This window comes from Schistocerca piceifrons, chromosome X, assembly GCF_021461385.2.
Source record: "Schistocerca piceifrons isolate TAMUIC-IGC-003096 chromosome X, iqSchPice1.1, whole genome shotgun sequence".
NCBI lineage: Eukaryota > Metazoa > Arthropoda > Insecta > Orthoptera > Acrididae > Schistocerca > Schistocerca piceifrons.
The window spans coordinates 25,642,891-25,664,763 of record NC_060149.1 but is presented as its reverse complement, the minus strand read 5'-3'; the positions used below and the strand labels follow the sequence as shown (position 1 = coordinate 25,664,763).

At 36.9% G+C, this 21,873-nt stretch overlaps 1 protein-coding gene across 1 annotated transcript in view; it reads right to left on the bottom strand.

Annotated features, from left to right (window-relative positions):
• Positions 1–21,671, bottom strand: part of LOC124722068 (SH3 domain-containing protein 19) — a 106,546-nt gene extending 84,875 nt beyond the window's left edge. The window contains exons 1-3 of the mRNA XM_047247267.1: positions 21,421–21,671; positions 21,099–21,186; positions 3,806–3,929 (exon numbers count right to left, since the gene is read on the bottom strand). Coding sequence (XP_047103223.1) covers positions 3,806–3,929; positions 21,099–21,184 — 210 coding nt within the window. The 5' untranslated portion in view covers positions 21,185–21,186; positions 21,421–21,671. The remainder of the gene's footprint in view (positions 1–3,805; positions 3,930–21,098; positions 21,187–21,420) is intronic.
• Between the last annotated feature and the right edge of the window lie 202 nt (positions 21,672–21,873).

The following is a 21,873-nucleotide window of genomic DNA, read 5'->3' as shown; positions in this document are numbered from 1 at the left end:
ACATTCATCTGCCAGTCATTTCTGTTTCTGGCTTTCGTGGTCCATTCTCCTTTTATTATGCCCATCATCTCTGTACCCCTGCTGATATCATCCTTCCATCTTGTCCATAGACTCTCTCTACCAAATCTGCCCTCCACAGATCCTGAGAATGCTACTTGTGGTAATCTTTCCTCTTCCATCCTCACTCTTTTGCTGCTATATATTTCATGCTCCGCCATTCCCCAGGTGCTGTGGATGTGTAATATGCACACTGCTTGGATTTTCCTTCATTCCTACTGATGTCTGGATGCGTCCTGAGGCACTGACCTCTCATAGCTGCGGACAAGTTACTTCGATATCTCAGTGAATAAAAAATCTTTTTACTATTTACCATACAACATATGTGCCTCTTTGCTTGTCATCATTTGCAAAAAATCTCGTTTCGATATCTTGAACCATTTATGAAATATGATACTGTTATGACCACATAATCACCAAGTCACATGGATGGAAATGAGCGCTTCGCGTGCAACCATCCATCAGATATAAAAATCAAGAACTTGAGAATGAAATGAGATATAGTTCTGCTCTCAATTTTAGATAAAATTTTGGTATCTTATCTACATTTTGTGTACCAAAATGTATGAGCTAAAATCAACCATACATAAAGTTTACGCAATGTGTTTTCACCTCTGAAAACTCTTTAAAATTCCCTGCAACGTTTTACTCAACCTGATGCAGCACTGTAACTATGACATACACACAACAAAAAGACATTCAGTCTTTCAGCAAGTTAATATATCAGACTGTAAGATATGCAAAAACCTGATGTTTTCAGCAAATAGTTTTCTTAAAATCGGATGATAAGCATTTCATAGCAACCGGTACTCCATCTCTCAACATAGGTATCAGCATTTGGCAAGTAGTACAGCCACAACAAAGACACACTTAGCAGGAAATGCGCAGAGCATATGTGTAGCAGGAAAGGGCTAATTAGGTGTCCTGCCCACATCAATCTTCTTTTCTTCAGCCTTCAACCAATATCAGCTTGTGGGTATCGGTCTGCGAGTCCCTGTGTTTTTTTTTTTTTTTTTTTTTTTTAAAAAAATCCTCCATTCCTGTGACTGGGTGTCCTCCTTGGGGCCAAATATTTTCCTTAATTTCTTTCTTTCTTAGACTAGCAGTTTTTGTTCATCTGTCTTCCTTGATGTAAAGGTTTCAGACCCATACAGAGGAATTCCACTGTGGTACACTCAGATTTTAAAACTTCTCGAAATTGCTCTACTGTGCAGCACGTCCCTCATGCCAAAATATGCTCTTTCACCATTGTGATCCTTGATTTAATCTCCGTTGCTACTCTTTTCTATTCTGCTTGCTAAAAACACTTCCCAAATATTTAAATATGTCTTCTTTTAAAAATGACTTAATCTACTATCAATGGGGTATCATCATTGGGTGTGTTGCTCATGACAATGTACTCAGATTTCTCCTCATTAATCTGTAATCCTGCTTTCCTTGCGATATTTCTGTAAGAATTTGTTATGACCCGCCAGTCGTCTTTGCTGTCACTTATTAGAACACCACCATCCACTTATGCAAGCTGGTGTATTGTTATTACCCAGTCTTAATCCAGCTGGGTTTAATTTTTGATGTTCTGTGTCTACCTTTTCTAAATTTAAATTAAAAACTATTGGAGATAATGCATCTCCTTGTCCAAGACCAATTCTGACTTCAAGATGCTCCGACACTCCTGTACTGATGTTTACTCTACAATAAATTACCTTCAAACACGTATGTACTACACGCATCAACTTTTGTGGAAACAAACTCTTTCCAGATGTTGGTGATTGTGCCCTTATGTATGCTGTCGTAAGCTTTTTCGAAGTCAACAAAAACCATGTGAATAGCAACATCGTGTTCCCAACCTTTCTCGGTTACCTATCTGAGTGTAAAAAATTGATCTCTAGTTGTCTGTTCCTTCTGAAACCACATTGACGGTCCCCTGTAAGTCCTTCTGTAAATGGGATAATACTCGTCAGTACAAAAATTTTGTAGCTTACATTAAGGAATGCAATGCCTCTACTATTACCACAGAGCAGGGGGTCGTTCTTTTTTAGTATAGGACAGATTACAGTCATTTTATAGTCAAGGCACTCTCATATTCCAACACATTCTTTAACAGTTCTGGAATTATTTTAACCAGTACCAATCTCCAATTCTTTATTAGCTCTCTGGCAATTTGTTCTTCTCTGAAAGCCTAATTGTTTTTTACAATGACAATCACTCAATAATAAAATGACACTTTTACAAGAGCTCTGTTTCAGAAATTGTATTCAGTGTGACTTGTAGCAGGTATATGTTTTCTGTGACACCTTTCACATTAGACTTCACACCTTTTACTAAACCCATACCTTATCTGCAAATACAGCTTTTGTAAAGATCTGTAATAGCAGAGCACAAAACAACTTACAACATTTCTCCATAGTTAAGAGAAAATGTCCCTACCATAGCCCAACAGTTGCCAGTAATGAAGTGCACTGAAATGACTGGAACAGAATGCATGGTGACAATGCCATTAAACTGTAATGACAATAAATGATACCACTGAAATCTGTTTCAAACTGCTGCACCTGGAATAATGAAAAATAAAAAATTCTGTTATGCTGAAATTCAAACAGAAATCTTCTGCTTAACCTGGGTAGTCATCTTAACAAAGCTGGACATCCAAGACTGAGACAAAGATTAATCGTCACACATTTCCCTTCAGGAAGAGCACCACCAGTGGAACCAATACAATGGGATAGTGTGGTTTACCCTATCATACAGATATTCCCCAATTGAATAAAATTAACTGAAATGAAATTAGTAGAATTAACCAGGATGAAATCAATGAAATGAATTACCATGACATATTAGTTAAATTTGTTCATAAAAGATTAACTTTTAACTTGATCGATTTTGAACAGGATTCCATCAACTTTCCACTCAAGTAAACTTGCTGGGTTTGGTGTACTGCCCAATGGCCTATCTGAACCACTGGGAGGGTTTTTCTGGGAACTGATAGATGCCATTTTGATCTGACAAGTAGCCACGGATATGCATACTCGGGAAGGGCCTCTCATACCTGAACTAGATTAACAGAACTGAGGAGCAGAAGGTGTACGATAATTTGTCTGTTAATTACTTGTTCGCCTCAGGTAGTTGTGCAAAGAACCCTGTCACCAGTCACACACAACATTCCACCGCAATGATGAATGGTGTTCTCTGAAGTGTGCACAGAGTTTGTGGTAATAGGCATTTACCATCCTCAGGTCGGAAACTGTGGGTTCACCAAATCCATATGTGTAGCCCAGATTGCCCCCATTCCTTGAGATGCTTAACAACTGAAACAATCCAGGGAGTATTTTTATATCACTGAATGCTACATATGAAGCATCTAATCTTACACTAGAATCCAGATTTTTATCAATTTGAAAATGGAAGTTAATTGTAATGTTCACCATTATATGTATTTGCCGATTGTTCCTGAAACAATTCTGTCTCTTGCACATTTTAATTTATTGTACTCCCCCCCCCCCCCCCCCCAATCAAAAACAAAGATTTTTAAGATGTTATGTGACTCACAAGGTATGGTCAAAATAAAATAAGTCAGTCTCAATGGAAAATCAAGTGGCTTTCTCTAAAGCAAGAAAAATCATTAATAATCCATAGTAGTCAAAAGTTACATCAAAAGGGGAACAATCAGAGAAATAACAAGAGGCAAAACCCTCTGTGTACCAATATGAGAAGAAAAAAATAGGTAGTAGCAATAAACAGCCAGTAATACCTGTTTTTGTTGCTTCTTATTTTCAAATTTCGGTGGTGGTGGGCGAGGTGGTGGCTTCTTCTTGGCCGTTGTCAGCTGATTTGATACAAAAGTAGATGGTTGACTGCCAAAAAAGGGATCATTTCTGAAACAGTATTATGATTAATCATTTAGAGTTTTAAGTAAATTTCTCAAGAGGAAACTACTATATAAGAGTTACACTAGTAACAAAAGTCTATAGGTACAAGGAAGCCTATTTTCATTCAATGTTGTGTAGGATTTATGACTGCTTTTATCACAGGATGAGACCCATGAGTAAAATGGAAATTTTGCAAACGGTAAAAAAGGGATGGTATCTTCATGTGCTTGAAGAACTGGAAATTTGTACTGCCAAAAGAAAAGAACCTGACAAGAATCTTCATGAACGGAATGAATGTTTGTGCAATGTTTATTTTAGTATTTATGATGACATTCTCCAGTAAATGTACAATGCCAAATGTGCTCCCTCATTTCTGCTAACGTGAATGTATTAAATCATGACAGTTGGCTGTAGATGCACAGTCACTGGCACTGACTACAGCCTGCAACATGCAAATACACACTATTGCCTTGCTCGTCACCCAACCTGTTATGATATGTGAAGCACCCAACTGGTCACTCTGTTTTCCCGCACTATTAATAATAATAATAGCTTTATTCAACATTGAATGGTACACTGCACATGTACAAAGAAACAGTAATGATTAAAGTTATTTGTACAATACACATTCTTCTGAATACGTCATTAATTTACAACAAAATTACAAAAAGATGTTTACTGATTTCTATTCACATAATTTCACAAAGCATTTGTTGTTCTTCATATAAGTATGGTACTCTTCTAATGTATAGAAAGCTGATGTTTCAGTTTAATTGTAGGAAGAGCCATGACTGCACTAGGCAGTGCATTAGCTAATTTTATACCTGCGTACTGAGGCCCCTTTTTGTAAAGTGCTGTTCTGTGGCTGCCAATGGAAAATCTTTCTTTATTTCTAGTATTGTACTGGTGGAAATCTGAATAAGTGTTTGGGTGCAGTCTTTTCACAAGCAATATGGCTTTTAGAATGTATGTGTTTATAACAGTTAACACCTCTGTTTTTGGAAACACGTTGCGACAAGATTCCCTATATTTTGCTCCACAGATTCTTCTCACACCCGTTTTTTGAAGAATGAGTAGCTTATCTAGATTAGCTTTGGTTGTTGCCACCCAAATTTCAATACCGTAGTTCAAGTGAGAGGAGGAAAGAGCATGGTATGCAGTCTTTAGGACTACGGTGTCTCTACAGAACTTGCTAGTAGTACTGATTGCAAATGTATTTTTTGACAACTTAGTCGCTAGGGAGTCAATATGTGTGTCCCATTTCAGGTTGCTTTGGATTGTTATGCCAAGGAATTTTACACTAGACTCTTTCTTTAACAATTCGTTGTCCATGTATAATTTAATTTCATTATTCAAACTACTTTTGTTAAACTTCATCAAACATGTTTTACCGGTGCTTACATTTAAGTGGCTTTCATTAAAAAACTGAACAATTTCTTTTGTCACATTATTGCACTCTGCCTCTATTATCATGCAACTCCTTTGTTAATATGTAGTAATACTGTTTGCTAAAAGTGTATACAGCTGTTTTTGGAACCTAATTTCTTTTTCATTTTTATCTTAAATCTGAGAGTCCTGAATGCTTTTATTTGATTAATGAAGACAAGGAAGGAAGGAAGGAAGGAAGGAAGGAAGATTAGGATTTAATGTCAGTTGACACCGAGATCATTAGAATGAAGCACACACTCTAGTTGTTTCAAGGATGAGAGAGGAAATCAGCCATGCCCTTTTGAGGAACTATCAGGCATTTGCCTGGAGCAATTTACAGAAGTCACAGAAAACCTAAATATGGATAGGTGAACATGGATTTGAACCACAGCAATTTAGGAAGCACACAGAAAACCTAAATCTGGATAGCTGAACATGGATTTGAACCATTGACATCTCAGGAAGACAAGTCCCTAAAGTGGTGTTTCAACAGAGAGAAGACTCAAATAATGCAAGTTAGATATGCCTGTTAATTTTGTGCTTCCTGTATTACAAAATGTAGAAACAAACACCAAAATGTCCAATGTACCATTTACTGTGAAGTTGTTTCCTGCTTTTGTATTTTGTCTTTCATTTACAATGATTGGTATTATTGATAGTGTTACACTTATGTCATTTTTTATATTGTTACACCTAATTTTTCCTTTTCCCAACTTAGACCTCAAGATGATCAGCTAGTCAGATCGAAACTAGGCAACATTAATAAAAACAGATAGTGATCGAGATTTTTAATGTGTCTCTGTCACTGTCTAACATAATCATTTTAATATGATGTTATTTGACCATTTATTTGTAACAAATCAGCTTTTTAGTCAGAAAACCATTCTTAAGGAGTAACTCTTCTGGAGTGTAATTAGTTTTGCTTTCCAAATGTTCCAACAAAATTTTTACTATCCACTGTCATTTGGTGCACCTCCATATCACTGATTGCAACAGTTTCACTGTAACATCAGTACGGTGATAATGTTCCCCTGAGTATAAAAAGAAGCATAACAATTAAAAACTATAACTGGTTTCCAACTAGTGTAAACAGAACTCATTAACAACAAATTTTTAATTCATATTTAACCATTTTTCATTCACACGTTTTATTTCTTTAGTCGTGATTCAATTTGCAAATAGGTTAGATGCAATCAGCTCTGATTCTTATAAATTTAACAAATATCATTGGGATTTTCATTGTAAATGTCAATGTACACTTGTCATTCAGTTGGATGGTTACACACTAACTTCCCTAGTGCTCATCAAGTCATTTTCATCTCATTAACTAAAATCTTTTGTATATAATACATTTCCAGTAACAAACACTATTGTGTTAACAGAGTCTTAAGCAATTAGACTACTAATATTCTTTTAAATGTCAGCTGGAAACTGATTTAGACTGTCAGTTGACAAGCAAGTAGAAATAAATTACAGGAAACCATTCTATGACTGTATTTCCTTATCCTCATGCATTAATATTGTAGTTAGTTATTTACTTCATTTCATGTTGTATGGCTCATTTGCACAATAAATCGTAATAATGCAGAACAAGTCATTTTAAACTCACATCACAAATTAAGTTGTAAAAACAGCTACATGCTGAATATTTATCAGTTCTTTTTTTGCTATATTATTATTATTATTATTATTTAATACACAAATATGAGTTAGTAATTCATACCCACCACCTCTTAAACATTATAATAACATAAATTCTCCTACAGAATAAAAAGAGTTGTCAATAAGAAACTTTTTCAGTTTGTTTTCAAATTTTACTTTGCTGTCTGTCGGACACCGGGTAAGATATAAAAAATTTAATTGCAGCATTGTGCACCCCTTTTGTGCTAAAGACAGCCTTAATGTGGATTCCCTCAGGTATTGCAATTATATACATCACTGTTCCTTTTTAACTGCAGTGCATGCTTTACAACAAACTTCATGAGGGAATAAGTATACTGTGAAGCAGTGGTCAGAATGCCCAACTCCTCAAGCAGACGTCTACATGGTGATTGTTGAAGAGCACCATATATTCTTACAGCATGTTTTTGAGCAATGAAGACTGACTTTCTTTCTTAAAGAGGAGTTATCATATAATATTATTCCATATGACATTACTGAATGAAAATATACAAAACATGTCAACTTATTGATTTGCCTCTCCCAAAGATCTGCAATGATTTGAAGTGCAAATGTGGTTGAACTAAGTTGCTTTAGGAGTTCCAAAACATACCTTTTCCAATTTAAATGCTCATCAATATGGACACCTAAAATTTTTGAAGTTTCTGCCTTATTTACTACACAACATTAGAAATTATTTGTAACATAACAATCACTTTTGGCCTCAACATACAGCCAATTCAGTGCTGGCAAATCCAGTTTCCTATACAAATCATCATCAGATTAGTCTCTGTTTATTCTACGACTTTTATTCTGCTTTTTCCTCTCCTCCTTTCACAGCAATGCCATCATTTTGTGGGGACCAGATATACACTTGTTTCCCCATATGATGAAAATTTATTTCAGTACCTGTATGACAGAAAAAGCAATGCAATGAACTTCCCAACTCCAGAGTATATTTCTCATTGCTCAAACCCAATATGAAGCCACTGTTCTCATAGTTTTTCTTTACAGTGACATTTCTGGAGGACAGCATTCAACAGAACTATTTCAGGCAGTATCTAGTTACCCTTATTTTGCTGTGAGGAAAATACTGCCTTACCAAGTTTCACACTGTTACATGCCATCAGATTTCCCTCGCGCATACATCATAACATCGAAATAACTCGCAATTTTTTTGTGTCATCTGTGTTTTTATTGTCCTTTGGGTACTCAAAATTGTCAGTTATAGTAATTCGTTTCTTCCACATATGAATATTAGAATACCTTCTTAGGGTGTAGAACGTGTCAATTGCTTTATACACCAAAACCTCTTTACTTCAAATTAAAACATTTCATCAGTAATGCACATCTCACCAGGCACACTAACGTACACTCAATGGCAATGTATTCACAAGCTAGTGTGATTTTCTTACCTTTTACACGTGTCACTCATTTATTGTTTACAGGTAAGAGACTGCATCTCTTCCTTTTAACTGCAGCTTCCATATTTGAATACTCATCATCATAAACTGATGAAAGCAACAATTAGTGTGTATGGTTTGTATAATGGTGTTTGAGATAAGGGCAGTCAGAACGTCCAAATTTATGACAAACAAGTGGCTGTGAAACAGCCTTCACAAATTTCAGTAGTAAATCTATTTTTTTTTTCGTCAATTTTCCGTCACTTCTGACAGGTAGCCTACCTGCAGGACGGTTTCAAAATAGCATCTGTAGGTGATGTACTTTACAAGCAATGTGTCATCATCGAATTTTCCACTGCAGAGAAAGAAACTGTGAGCAACATTCACAAATGCTTGTGCGAAGTCTATGGAGCATCTGCAATCAACAGAAGTACAGTTAGTCGGAGTCATCAGAAGGCGGTTCGGGGGAGCTCCACGATTTGCAGAAGTCGGAGAGACCATCCATGTCTGTCAAATCTGACATGTTGCAAAGAGCTGATGATGTCGTTAACAAGGACAAATGTATTAACACTCGGAAGTTGGTGCTGCACCTGTCAATCAGCAAAGGAAGTGTGGATGCAATTATCAGCACTCTTGGATATTCAAAAGTGTGGGCAAGATGGGTCCCGTGGTGTCTAACAGTGGATCAAAAATTGCACAGAAAATATATTTGCCATGATTTGTTGCAATGTTTTGAAGCTGAGGGGGAGGTCTTCTTGTCCCAGATTGTGACAGGTGATGAAACATGGGTTCACCATTTTGAGCCCAGAACAAAACGACAGTTGATGGAATGGCGCCATTCCCATTCCCCACAGAATAAAAAATACAAAGCAACTACTTCCACTGGCAAGGCCACAATCACCGTATTCTGGGACTGTGAAGCTGTAATTCTCATTCATGTGATGCCAAGAGTCAGTACCATTAATTCGGAAGCATATGTCAACACATTAACAAAACTCAAGATGCACTTCCGGTGACTTCGGAACCACAGTAACCCACGAGATGTTTTGCTGCAACATGATAACGCTCGGCCCCACACAAGTCTGAGGACTGCTGAACACATCGCAAAACAAGGTTGGACAGTGTTACCCCATCCGCCATACAACCCTGACCTAGCCCCGTCGTACTTCCACTTGTTTGGGCCATTAAAGGATGCCATTCGTGGAAGGTGGCGATTCACATAGTGAAGCACTGGCTCCACCACCAGGACAAGGATTGGTACCGACAGGGCATACATGCCCTTGTTTCTCACTGGAGGAAGGCCATAGAACAGAATGGAGATTATGTGGAAAAATAGGGTGTGGAGATACAACACCATTCTTTTGTGTGTGTGATTCTCATTATGTTCAATAAAGAATTGTCGAAGAAAAAAAATGTGGTGCATTACTTTCTTGGCAACCCTCGTAGAAGGACAAAAGGCTTTCTCAGCAGCCTGAAGTGGTTAAGATTTTGCCTCCTGAAGGTAAGTTCTTGCCAGTAATTCTGTCTCATTATCTTACAGTTTTCACAAGTGAATTTTCTTTTTCATACACACTATCCAGTCACACTAATGTGACCACCTGCCAAAAGCCCAAATACCCATCTTTTGTAGCATGGACTGCTGCAAAACGTGCTGGAAGAAAATCAGAGAGGGCCTGGAAGTTACCAACAGGGATGTGGGGACCTGCTGACTACAGTGCTGTGGCCAGCTGTGCTAGGTTTCTTGGTTGAGGATCTATAGTGCAAACAGACTGACTGAGGTGCTCTCACAGATTCTTGATAAGGTTTCAATCCGGGGAGTATGGTAAACTCATCCTGTTGTTCTTTAAACCATGCACCCACTCTGTGAGCCATGTCACACATTGCATTGCCCAGCTGCTATACATCACTGTGCCAAGGAAAAACGAACTGCGTGTAGGGGTGAAAATGGTCCCCAATGTCAGTTGGATACCTGGGTTGATCCACTGTGGCTTCCAAAATGTTGAAATTACCCAGCGAATGCCAGGAAAACATTCCCCAGACCATATCGCTCCCTCCTGGTTGCAGGGTGTTTGCTTTCAGACATTTTACACTGTAAACATCAATGGTCATCTGTCTGATGGAGCATAAAACATGAGTCATCTCAAAAAGCCACCCGTCACCACTCAATGCACATCCAGTTATCGTACTGGCAATACAAATTCCAGCCTTTGTCACTGATGAACAGCAGTCAGCATTGGTGCATGAACCAGACCACCTTTGTGGAAGCCCATATGCAGCAACATTTGCTGAACGGTCATGGGAAGAAATTGTTAGCACCTTGGTCCATCTGGGTAGCCAGTTGCCCAACAATAGCACATCTATTCACCCATACACATTGAGCAGCCGTCACTCACTCCTGTCATCTACTGCGTATGGTGCACCCAGTTGCCTCAGTGCTGGTTTTGGATAGTGCCTTTTTGCCATGCATGGTATAGTTTAACTACTGTGACACACTAACAGTTTACAAACTTAGCTATTTCAGAAATGCTTACACCCTTATGTTGAAAGCCAATTATCATCCCCTTTTGGACATCAGACAAATTGCTCCTTACACAACAAAAGCACTCTCAAACCAGAAATTCTGCTTTAATTACATCAGAAACTACTCTATGTTTATGACTTACAAACAGCTTAAGAGCATTTGTGTTTTGTTATTGGACAGGTGTGTCAACTCCTAAAACAAAATTTCCCCCAAACTGAAAATGTTAACTATAAAAATGAAATGTCACTATCTTCAAAGGAAAAGCTAATCTGTCATTTTTTGGTGATTTTTAAATTCAGCTGATGAAAATATGTAAGAATTCGCTATTTTTGAGCACGGAGCATTTTTATTGTTGGCCAGTGTTATTGATCTTCCCATTGCTTCTAAATGTGTTACGATTTTGGATGTAATGATATACTGACAAGAGAATGTAACAATTTCTTCAAAACGTGTCCTATGTCTGCTCTGCTGCTATCTCATTGGCTGCATAGATCCAGCAACTGACACACACAGCCCTTTCCTTCTGATCATACCACATGGCAAGCGCTGTCAACATTGCTGTACGAAACATGTAAGCTAAGAATACCACTGGCCTTATCTAGACATTTACCAGGAATTAATAACAGAGAAAATGAGGAAAATTACACCTACACTATTTCATAATTCTTCACAGATTATTCAGTTATATTCAACTATGAAAGTGTGCCTTAAATTTTCGTAGTCACTGCTTCGATATCTTTCATTCTTTCTTGGAATGAAGTTTGTAGGACAGACTACACTACAGCATAGTTATATGTCTAGTTTAGGTTGGATGGTGATTGATTGTGAGATAGAACACGCAAGAAATGTGATCCTGTAAGAAAGATCAGCCAGTCAGTGAATAGTTAATGTAATGATTCACATTTTTATCACATTACTTCACATTTTATTTTTGACTCTGTGTCATGCTACAAAAAACCATTTTTATTGTTATGGGAAAAATCTTTTGAACTCTTGTTATTACAATGACCATTTTATCTAAGTACATTGCACATTCTCTGGTTATATTCATGTCAGTATTTGACACAACTTCAACTCAGCGAGAGGAAAAATCCATTATCTGTCAGCTGCTCTCACAGAGTACTTACAACTAGCTGTTGACACAATTTTGCATTTCCATCATATCTCATACATGTATTGCCAACATTGCTCCACTAAACACACAGGTCAATCTGTATGAAGTGATCCAATGAAGGTTGCTTGCCATTTTCAAACATTTCAATTTTCTGTATGTGATTACTCTACAATTGAGAAGTTCAAAACAGTATCTCAAAGAATTTACCTTGCGCCATTACTGAATTGTGGCCATATTTATTTGTAAGTGCATGACGGTTTTTCATTCTGGAGACATCAGCATTAATCAGAATATCTCTGGACTGGGTTAAGTTACAACATTGCAATTAACATGAAGTTTTTAGAGAAGTCTCCTCTACAACACTGTTTATTACCCAGAATACCCTAAATTCAGAAGTACCTAGTCAAAACGACCTTCAAAATTTGGTGCTGAAAATTTAGAAAATCCACTTTTTAGACCCAAAAATAACAACAAAGGAGTGCTTTACCAGAGTGCATTTTTTTTCTATAGTAGTTGTTGTTGTTGTGGTCTTCAGTCCTGAGACTGGTTTGATGCAGCTCTCCATGCTACTCTATCCTGTGCAAGCTTTTTCATCTCCCAGTACTTACTGCAACCTACATCCTTCTGAATCTGCTTAGTGTATTCATCTCTTGGTCTCCCCCTACGATTTTTACCCTCCACGCTGCCCTCCAATACTAAATTGGTGATCCCTTGATGCCTCAGAACATGTCCTACCAACCGATCCCTTCTTCTGGTCAAGTTGTGCCACAAACTTCTCTTCTCCCCAATCCTATTCAATACTTCCTCATTAGTTATGTGATCTACCCATCTAATCTTCAGCATTCTTCTGTAGCACCACATTTCGAAAGCTTCTATTCTCTTCTTGTCCAAACTATTTATCGTCCATGTTTCACTTCCATACATGGCTACACTCCATACGAATACTTTCAGAAATGACTTCCTGACACTTAAATCAATACTGGATGTTAACAAATTTCTCTTCTTCAGAAATGCTTTCCTCGCCATTGCCAGCCTACATTTTATATCCTCTCTACTTCGACCATCATCAGTTACTTTGCTCCCCAAATAGCAAAACTCCTTTACTACTTTAAGTGCCTCATTTCCTAATCTAATTCCCTCAGCATCACCCGACTTAATTAGACTACATTCCATTATCCTTGTTTTGCTTTTGTTGATGTTCATCTTATATCTTCCTTTCAAGACACTGTCCATTCCATTCAACTGCTCTTCCAAGTCCTTTGCTGTCTCTGACAGAATTACAATGTCATCGGCGAACCTCAAAGTTTTTATTTCTTCTCCATGAATTTTAATACCCACTCTGAATTTTTCTTTTGTTTCCTTTACTGCTTGCTCAATATACAGATTGAACAACATCGGGGACAGGCTACAACCCTATCTTACTCCCTTCCCAACCACTGCTTCCCTTTCATGTCCCTCGACTCTTATAACTGCCATCTGGTTTCTGTACAAATTGTAAATAGCCTTTCGCTCCCTGTATTTTACCCCTGCCACCTTTAGAATTTGAAAGAGAGTATTCCAGTCAACATTGACAAAAGCTTTCTCTAAGTCTACAAATGCTAGCAACGTAGGTTTGCCTTTCCTTAATCTTTCTTCTAAGATAAGTCGTAAGGTCAGTATTGCCTCACGTGTTCCAGTATTTCTACGGAATCCAAACTGATCTTCCCCGAGGTTGGCTTCTACTAGTTTTTCCATTCGTCTGTAAAGAATTCGTGTTAGTATTTTGCAGCTGTGACTTATTAAGCTGATAGTTCGGTAATTTTCACATCTGTCAACACCTGCTTTCTTTGGGATTGGAATTATTATATTCTTCTTGAAGTCTGAGGGTATTTCGCCTGTTTCATACATCTTGCTCACCAGCTGGTAGAGTTTTGTCAGGACTGGCTCTCCCACGGCCGTCAGTAGTTCCAATGGAATATTGTCTACTCCGGGGGCCTTGTTTCGACTCAGGTCTTTCAGTGCTCTGTCAAACTCTTCACGCAGTATCGTATCTCCCATTTCATCTTCATCTACATCCTTTTCCATTTCCATAATATTGTCCTCAAGTACATCGCCCTTGTATAGACCCTCTATATACTCCTTCCACCTTTCTGCTTTCCCTTCTTTGCTTAGAACTGGGTTTCCATCTGAGCTCTTGATATTCATACAAGTCGTTCTCTTATCTCCAAAGGTCTCTTTCATTTTCCTGTAGGCGGTATCTATCTTACCCCTAGTGAGATAGGCCTCTACATCCTTACATTTGTCCTCTAGCCATCCCTGCTTAGCCATTTTGCACTTCCTGTCGATATCATTTTTGAGACGTTTGTATTCCTTTTTGCCTGTTTCACTTACTGCATTTTTATATTTTCTCCTTTCATCAATTAAATTCAATATTTCTTCTGTTACCCAAGGATTTCTACTAGCCCTCGTCTTTTTACGTACTTGATCCTCTGCTGCCTTCACTACTTCATCCCTCAAAGCTACCCATTCTTCTTCTACTGTATTTATTTCCCCCATTCCTGTCAATTGCTCCCTTATGCTCTCCCTGAATCTCTGTACAACCTCTGGTTCTTTTAGTTTATCCAGGTCCCATCTCCTTAAATTCCCACCTTTTTGCAGTTTCTTCAGTTTTAGTCTACAGGTCATAACCAATAGATTGTGGTCAGAGTCCACATCTGCCCCTGGAAATGTCTTACAATTTAAAACCTGGTTCCTAAATCTCTGTCTTACCATTATATAATCTATCTGAAACCTTTTAGTATCTCCAGGGTTCTTCCATGTATGCAACCTTCTTTCATGATTCTTAAACCAAGTGTTAGTTATGATTATGTTGTGCTCTGTGCAAAATTCTACCAGGCGGCTTCCTCTTTCATTTCTGTCCCACAATCCATATTCACCTACTATGTTTCCTTCTCTCCCTTTTCCTACACTCGAATTCCAGTCACCCATGACTATTAAATTTTCGTCTCCCTTCACTACCTGAATAATTTCTTTTATTTCATCATACATTTCTTCAATTTCTTCGTCATCTGCAGAGCTAGTTGGCATATAAACTTGTACTACTGTAGTAGGTGTGGGCTTCGTATCTATCTTGGCCACAATAATGCGTTCACTATGCTGTTTGTAGTAGCTTACCCGCATTCCTATTTTCCTATTCATTATTAAACCTACTCCTGCATTACCCCTATTTGATTTTGTGTTTATAACCCTGTAGTCACCTGACCAGAAGTCTTGTTCCTCCTGCCACCGAACTTCACTAATTCCCACTATATCTAACTTCAACCTATCCATTTCCCTTTTTAAATTTTCTAACCTACCTGCCCGATTAAGGGATCTGACATTCCACGCTCCGATCCGTAGAACGCCAGTTTTCTTTCTCCTGATAACGACATCCTCTTGAGTAGTCCCCGCCCGGAGATCCGAATGGGGGACTATTTTACCTCCGGAATATTTTACCCAAGAGGACGCCATCATCATGTAATCATACAGTAAAGCTGCATGCCCTCAGGAAAAATTACGGCTGTAGTTTCCCCTTGCTTTCAGCCGTTCGCAGTACCAGCACAGCAAGGCCGTTTTGGTTATTGTTAAAAGGCCAGATCAGTCAATCATCCAGACTGTTGCCCTTGCAACTACTGAAAAGGCTGCTGCCCCTCTTCAGGAACCACACGTTTGTCTGGCCTCTCAACAGATACCCCTCCATTGTGGTTGCACCTACGGTACGGCTATCTGTATCGCTGAGGCACGCAAGCCTCCCCACCAACGGCAAGGTCCATGGTTCATGGGGGGGTTAGTTAGATATCATAAACTAATAGCATTAGATACAGCAAAAACAGTGACAAATGTTTCTTTAATTTTTTATAAATTTTTGAAATGTGAAAAATTTTAACTTTTTGTAAAGTTTGGGGCTAGTTACCTCTGGTGTGACTGAATATAAAAAATTGATTTTTGGGAGTTTGCACATCTATATGATAGCAAAGTACTGTAAAAATTTGACCACTGATATTTGACTGTGAACAAAGATATGAATTTTTGAAAATGAGGAAGTAATTCATATTACCCTACAATTGATTCTACGGTTGTTGCCTATTTAAATGGTTTACTGTTCCATTGTAACAAAATTTGGTTGTAACCTGTATTTAGTTGACACTATCAACCTATATTTAGTTAGTATTATTTATTTCAATAATAAAATATTTATCAATAGGAGCTTTTGCTTTAGTTCTATGTTTAAAAATTGCATATTTACATCTTGGTTTATTCTCAATTAAGTAGCACATTACCAAGATCAAAACGACAAAACTAAAATGATAAGCATGTGAAATTTCTCTATTGTTGAGTAGGGTACAGTTTTATGCGTAAGTGTAGTCCTCAAGACAAGTGCGTACAAAAACTCAGTGGATAAAGCAAAAAATCTGCACAGGAGCCCAGCAGTCAGTGTCAAGTCTATGCATGAACTTTTACTTCCACTACATTTGCTGGGTGTGGCATTTTTGTAATCTGTTCACAAACTTCTGTTAGAGTGGATGTACATACTTCACCGAGAGTGTACAATGTTTTATGTGCTTTTGTTATATGATTTTTAATTAACTAAAATAATTTTAAAATTTAATAATACATAAATTTGAAAGACTGATTGGAATGCAATAAAATGAATGAACAGTACTCTACTGGACAGACAGTTTGTGATGTGTGTCACAAAAAAGTTTATGGTTCAGTTTCAAAAAAACTTAAAGAATGTTAATGACTTTGATGAATGTAGACAAACTTTGTTTACATTACAAGACAGTTGTTCTAGATCGTCAGTTTGTATCATGATAAAAAAAATATATTTTGAAGTACAGCCATATTTTTGGAAAAAATGCTGTGATTGACTAAAAGTTCATAAGAAGCCAGTTATTAAAGGTTTGAGGGAAATAAAATTTGAACATCTGTACTTGTTAAGTGCGAATAAAGCAGCTTCCAGGGTGAAACTTAATGTGATTCCTGGAAATTACATGTGCCCAAATTATTACTTGAAAATATTTATCGTGAATTCAGAATCGTGTAACCTTCTTAATGACATTTATACTACTAATGAGGAAGCTACTAGCAAATTGGATCTTGCTTGTTCAAATTTAGAAGTATCTCCTACTTTGGCAAATAAGAAAATTGATTAGCTGGAAAAAGAAAAGCAGCTATTGAAAGCAAGGTACAATGAATTTCAGACAAAATTACAAAAGACTTAGGACCATGCTTTAATACTGCAGATACCAACAGTATTTCTAAGAAAGAAGAAAATTTACATCCAGAATCATCTGACAATGAATATTTCAGCTTAATTAAAAAGTAAGTGTTTAGTGACACCTAAAGCAGAAAAAGTTAAAATTTTACCTTTGCTCCCTGACACATGGTCAAGAGAAAAAAATAATTCACGAGTTCAACTTTTCTGATAGTTTGGTTAGACTAACCTGAACATTACTGAAGTAGCACGGCAGTTTTAGGAAAGAAGTAATGAGTGGGATATAACTGAAGAAACACTGGGAAAAAATCAAGCAGTTTTTTGAAGATTAGAACATGTCCGGGTAGAAAAGATAGCAAAAGAGTTGTTATACATGGAGTTAAAGCAACAATGCATAAACGACTAGTGCTGTCACATTTAAATTAACTCTATGCAGCTTTAAAAAATGTTCAACATGAATGCAAAATTGGAAGGTCAAAATTTTGTGATATTCGCCCTAAGTGGTGTCTTTACTCGGGCTCCTCAGGAACAAACTCTGTATGCGTTTGTATCACAAAATGTCAAATTGATGACTTAGAGTGCAAAACTCACTGATGTTAACCACAAAGAGTTATTAGATTTAATGGCCTTTTATGCTAACAATGACAACTGCATGATGAGTTTGTGTGATAAATGCCCTGGTAAAAAACCACTCTTGAATTGTTTAACGAATCTGAGGAGGAAATGCCCGAAAAGTTACCTTCAAACATTGGGTCACAACCGACACAGCTGAAATGACAATAGTGGTTAAATCTCAGGAAGAGTACTTTGAATCTTTAATTGATAATTTAGAAAATGTCAAAAGTCACCACTATGTTTTTAAAATCCAAAGCAAGTTCTTGAACAGCAAAAAAGACAACTTTTATGAAACTCAATACATAGTTCTAGCTGATTTTGCAGAAAACTCTATTAGTGGTTCAGGATGAAATACTTGGGTACCAATGGGTCAATGGCGAGGCAACAGTGCATCCATTTATTCTGTACTTCAAAAATAAGATGAAGTTTGCAGTTCTTCAATTTGCATTCTACACGACTACTTGACGCACAACACTTCGCTTGTCCATGTGTTTCAAAGTATGTTACAAATTACATAAAAGAAAAGTTGTCCAAGTTTGAGAAGCTCATACTTTTCAGGTGGAAATTGTAGTCAATACAAGAACAAAAAAAATTTTCAAGTCTTTGCAACCACAAAGTAGATTTCAAGTTGGAGGCCACATGGCACCTTTTTGCTTCATGCCATGGTAAAAATGCACGTGATGGCGTAGGAGGTACAACTAAATATGGAGTGAGTAAAGCCAGTCTACAAAGAATGCCCACAGGCCAAATTCTTACAATAGAGGACATGTATGCCTTTAGGAAGAATAATATTACAGGCATCACCTATTTTGTCATCAACACAGAAGAGGTAGTTCTTCATATCAAAACAACACTTCAAACCAGATTTCACAGCTGTATAGCAATAAACAAGCTAATTCCACAAACTCCTTGGCATTGCATAAAACTTAAGTTTGATGCTACATAACATGAGAAATCGAAATTTACATCAGTAAAATTAGTTCTCAGTCTTTAACACTGAATGACATAGCGGCATGTGTGTATGATGGACAATGGTGGCTTGCACACGTTGAAAGAATAACTTTGGAAAATAATAATGTTTCTATGTACTTTTATCACCCAGCTGGCCCAAGAACGTCATTCATGAAGTCTAATAGTGATAGTTTGGATACCAATGAAAAATGTATTGAACATACCACAGCAACTGGGAGATCTTATTCTATATCACAAAAGCTGTCTGAAGAAATAAGTGTTCTTTACAATCGACTCTAGGATTAGGAAGCACCACATCTCAAAAGTACATTAACTGAAATTACTTATTTTAAATTTGTCAAGATAATATACGTGTTTATTTCAGTAATTTTTCGTTTTTTCTTCATACAATTCAGTACCTTAACTTCAATAATAATTGATTACATCCAGGCAATATCACGCATGAATTAGACAATAGCCATAAGACCAATTGTAGTTTAATGTGAATTATTTGCCAATTCTCATAAAGTCATATCAAAGTCGAAATTTTTACAGTACATTGCTATCATATAGGCGTGCAAAAATCAAATTTTTACATTCAGTCCCACCAGAGATAACTAGCCCCAAATGTCACAAAAAATTAAGATTTTTCAAATTTAAAAAAAAAAAAAAAAAAAAAAAAAAAAAATAATTAAGGAAACATTTGTCAGTGTTCTTGCTCTATATAAGGCTAGTGGTTTATGATCTCTTAACAGAGAAAAAGATACACTCTGATAAATCACCTGTTGGTTGTTATTTTTGAGTCTAAAAGTGGATTTTCTAAATTTTCAGTGCCAAACTTTGGGGATCATTCTGAGCAGTTATTTTTTTAATACGGAGTATTTTAGGTAATAAACAATGTTGTCGGGGAGATACTTTCATGTCAATTGCGATGTTGTAACATAAACCAGTGCAGAGATATTCATATTAACACTAATGTCTCCAAACTGAAAAATCGTTGTGTGCTTACGAATAAAAATGGCCAACATTCAGTAAGGCTACAAGGTAAATTTAAAAAAAACTGTTTTGAACTTCTCAGTTATACGGTAATCATACATTTTAAAAAAATATATTTCAAAATGATCCAGCAACCAACTTAATTTTTATTGGATCACTTCACTTTGATTGACCCACACATGTATACTTCGATTAAAGTAACTTTATGATTGATGTTTCAGCAAGTTGAGTGGCAGGAAGGCTGCAGGGTCAATTCTTTTTTTTTTTTTTTTTTTTTTTTTCAAATCTGTATGATCAAGTAGTAATAATCATAACAAATGTAAATAGAAACTCATTCTACTTATCTGCTTAAGATGCTTCAATGCACATAGTTCCTTACACTTGCCCCTCTCAAAGCATAATGTACATCAAAGAGCAAGAGAGAATTTGTGAGAAAAACTGCATAGGTCAACAGAGTCTATAGATATCACATGTCAACCTCCTTCTGTGAAATGACAATGACGATAACTGTTGCCTGTGATGTCTTACATGTGCAAACAGGAAGAGATCAAAACACAGGTTTTTTTTCCATCTATATTATAGTTTTGGAGCCAACTAAGGCGAATACAAAATCTTAGTTGCGGTGACATACTGATCTGTAGCATAGCCTGAGGCCTTGAACACGTTGAAAGGTAACAGTTTTATTACGAGTTGGAGCAGCAGTGTCGAAGGCAGTTAACCCTCAGCCACACTTTAACAATTAGAGGAAACATGCATATTACCAGGGGAAGAAAAACCAAATCAGATCACAAGTTTGAAAAGTATCTAGCTACTAGCAGGCTATAAGACTATACAGCAAACTGCCACAAACATTAAACAAATGAGGAAACATATAATTTAGGAACATTCAACATCTTTTCATAAGCAACTGCTTTTATTGAGCAAAAGAGCAAACGTTGGTAGGAATGCGACTGCTTGGAAATGAGTAGACAATATTGAATAAATGTCATGATCATCATTTATTGATCCATTCTGATCCATTACATACTTTAACAGTACAATGGATGCTGCCACCAGACTTGATAATGTTACATAATGTTTCTGTTATTCAGATAGATGATTACCAAATGAAAATTATGTACGAGACCTAACGTTCAAGATTGAGGGATCACACAGGTAAAAACTTGCACAGAATAAACAAACAAAAAAATAATGCAGTGACGCCATTAAAAACTTTATTTACAGTTCCTAATAGTAATGATATTTCACTTACCCATCGTCCCAGTCGAAAAATGATCCCTGAATCTTTCGTCTGTCTTTGCCAGGTGGTGCAGGTGCTGGTCGCACGGGTACATTCATTACTACAGATTTCGAAAGGGAAAACTATTAGTAAATAGGAAGGACGCTGCAAAAACATATTTTATTACATCAAGATGAGATATAAATGTCAAAATCCATTCCGACACAAATGTATTAACACACTTCTTTTCTTAAGTCAAATTAATTCAATATCACAAGTTCTGAACAGTGAAGCACAAGCATAACCTGACAATTCTGACATTTAATTCGTCACAACAAATTACACAAGTGCGTACTTTGAATGACGCCTTCTTGTCGTCCAATTACAGTTTTTAAAAAAGGCACTAAACACTCTTCGAATCCAGTTGACTCGTTCCGTTTGTGCACCTCCGTTGACAAACATCAACAATGTACACTTTGTACACCCGTACACTATCTTTTCTACGTGTAAAACTATAATTTAACAGCATACTGATTTTACAACAAAAACAGACAACTACCACACCTGCCCCCAACCCGCATCGTTCACTTGTTCTCGAATGAGCAATCTCTTTGCATCACAATCAGTGACAAACTTCACTTAAGTTTCATTCAGGATGACATCCGGTCATCGACGCAAAATGAACCCTCGCATTTAACAATAGGACAGAAAAAGAGGCTTGACAACACATACATGTTATATAGCCACGTAGCTCCAATGCTTAAGAAGAACTCAGTTTTCAGTTCTTTAAATATTAGCTGTAATGTGG